Raw genomic sequence first — 1,939 nt, 5'->3', positions numbered from 1 at the left:
TGCAGCTCTTCCTTGTCAGAAGTGAGAAATTAGTTTAATATACCGCACAAAAGAAAGACAGAAGGGAAGGAGAGATCCCCTCATTAAATGCTCACCATTTGAGCCCTGCTTAATATGTTGACTGATAACTAGTATACGCAGTTGCAACAAGCAGAGGCCATTCCAAACAATGATGCCCATCTGTTATGGTAGCACTTTAGTCTTAGAACTTCCAGCTGCCACTTCTGGTTAGATGTGTCACATTATGCATAGCCTTGCGTACCAAATGAGTATGGTCTGTACTCCCTGATCATGACTTTTGCAGCTTAAGCATCGCCCTGCATGTGCATTAACAGGCTGAAATCCTAGTGACAGTAACTGAGCAAGCATGTGTGTGCATGCAGGGGGAAAAAAAAAAAAAGGGAGGGGAATAAACCTATTTCAAAAAAACCAGGCTACTCTCCATTTTATTTAGAGTGGGCATTTCAACGTACAAACGCATCATGCTTTCAATACCCCATACCAACACAGCATCCAATATAGATACCAATAGCATCTCAGGTTCAACGATTACAGGAGGGGCACTAAGGGAGCAAGAAGACACTACTAAAGTTAGTTTTGACTTCCTAACTCAGGTCATTCTAAATGTCTTACTGAGAAAACCAGCAATGGTCACTACTAACCTCCACTGCAGGCCTGATTTCCACAGCTAAGTGACTTTACAGAAATTATCCCTCTGTTTTGCAGAGAAATGAAGCCTATTTGACTACTGCGTTAACATCTAGTATAAGCTTCAAAGTTCTAATCAGGAACCTCATACTCTCTGTCAGTCTGATAATGACACTTGTCAATAGGAATGGAGCTGATGGTGGAAGCAAAGGGGGATCTTTCCTCTCTCCCAGGCGATACGTAAGCAGAGACACAACTGCAAAGAGAATCATCCCAAAAGATGATTCTGTTTGTATACTTAAGCATCTTGTGCTTTGGCCTGCAAGGTACAGCATGTAAGCGCATGACTGTATCCTTGCGACTCTCTAGAGAGGTCAATGCAGATCCCCTCCATGCAGGCCTAAACGCGTACGAAGGCTTTTGTAAGACGCACCCTTGCAGTCCTGGGACAGATGGATATACCAAAGTATTAACATAATATTTTAGACCAACGCAGGCCTCATCTCTTGCAAAGACTGCAAAGCAACCTGTGTGACCTGAAGCGTTTTGCACTCTTCATCAGCCGGGGTTGATAGTCCCCCTCGCCCATTGCTATACAGCACGTGGTAGCTGTGTCTCTGTTGCACCACGTTCGCAATAATAATGAGGTACTGCAAAATAACAATAGGGTTAACCGAGATTACAGTAGCATGATCGATCTAAAGCCAAGCTGGTTACCTGGTTTTCATACTGCTTTTTTCTAGTCATCTCCATTTTGGCAACTTCTTCATCAGGATCCTGCAGGAACTACAGAAAGGAACATGTAGTTTCGGGAGTACAACCCCCGGGACAAGCGACAGCCGGCCACCGCGACACGCACCCGGCGGGTCCCTCAAGGTCGCAGCAGCAGACCACCGCCACCACATGGCCCCCCGCCACCCAACAAAAGGAGGCGAGGGCCCGGAGGCCAAGCCCGGCGGCGGGCCAGCCGCTGGCCCGCGGGCACCAGGGCGGGCCGCCGGGCCCGCACTCACCGTGGCCACATCGGCTTTCCTCTTGCGGGCTCGCATGGCGCACTCCGCAGCCCCGTCCCCCTTGGCGGGAGCCTTCTCCTCCGCGCAGTCGCTGCCAAGAGAGGAGAAGCTGAGGGAGCCCCGGCCGCGGGGAGCCTCCTCGGGGGTGCCCGACGGAGACCTCGGCCTACAGGGCCCCGCGCGCGGCGGGGCCGGCGGACTCACCTCTCCCGGCGCATGGTGCCCTCCCGGGCCGGGTCGGGGCGAGCGGAGCGCCGTGCGGGGAGCGGCCGAGCAGG

General features: G+C 51.7%; 1 protein-coding gene across 1 annotated transcript in view; it reads right to left on the bottom strand.

Moving 5' to 3' along the window:
• CCNE1 (cyclin E1) overlaps positions 1 to 1,908 on the bottom strand; it is an 11,693-nt gene extending 9,785 nt beyond the window's left edge. The window contains exons 1-3 of the mRNA XM_010585077.1: positions 1,866 to 1,908; positions 1,662 to 1,752; positions 1,366 to 1,434 (exon numbers count right to left, since the gene is read on the bottom strand). Of these exons, the coding sequence (XP_010583379.1) occupies positions 1,366 to 1,434; positions 1,662 to 1,752; positions 1,866 to 1,879 (174 nt within the window). The 5' untranslated portion in view covers positions 1,880 to 1,908. The remainder of the gene's footprint in view (positions 1 to 1,365; positions 1,435 to 1,661; positions 1,753 to 1,865) is intronic.
• Positions 1,909 to 1,939: the final 31 nt, after the last annotated feature.

The sequence above is a fragment of the Haliaeetus leucocephalus genome, unplaced genomic scaffold (assembly GCF_000737465.1).
Source record: "Haliaeetus leucocephalus isolate CR32 unplaced genomic scaffold, Haliaeetus_leucocephalus-4.0 Scaffold92, whole genome shotgun sequence".
NCBI classification, from domain to species: domain Eukaryota; kingdom Metazoa; phylum Chordata; class Aves; order Accipitriformes; family Accipitridae; genus Haliaeetus; species Haliaeetus leucocephalus.
This window is presented reverse-complemented; position numbering and strand designations above follow the sequence as displayed.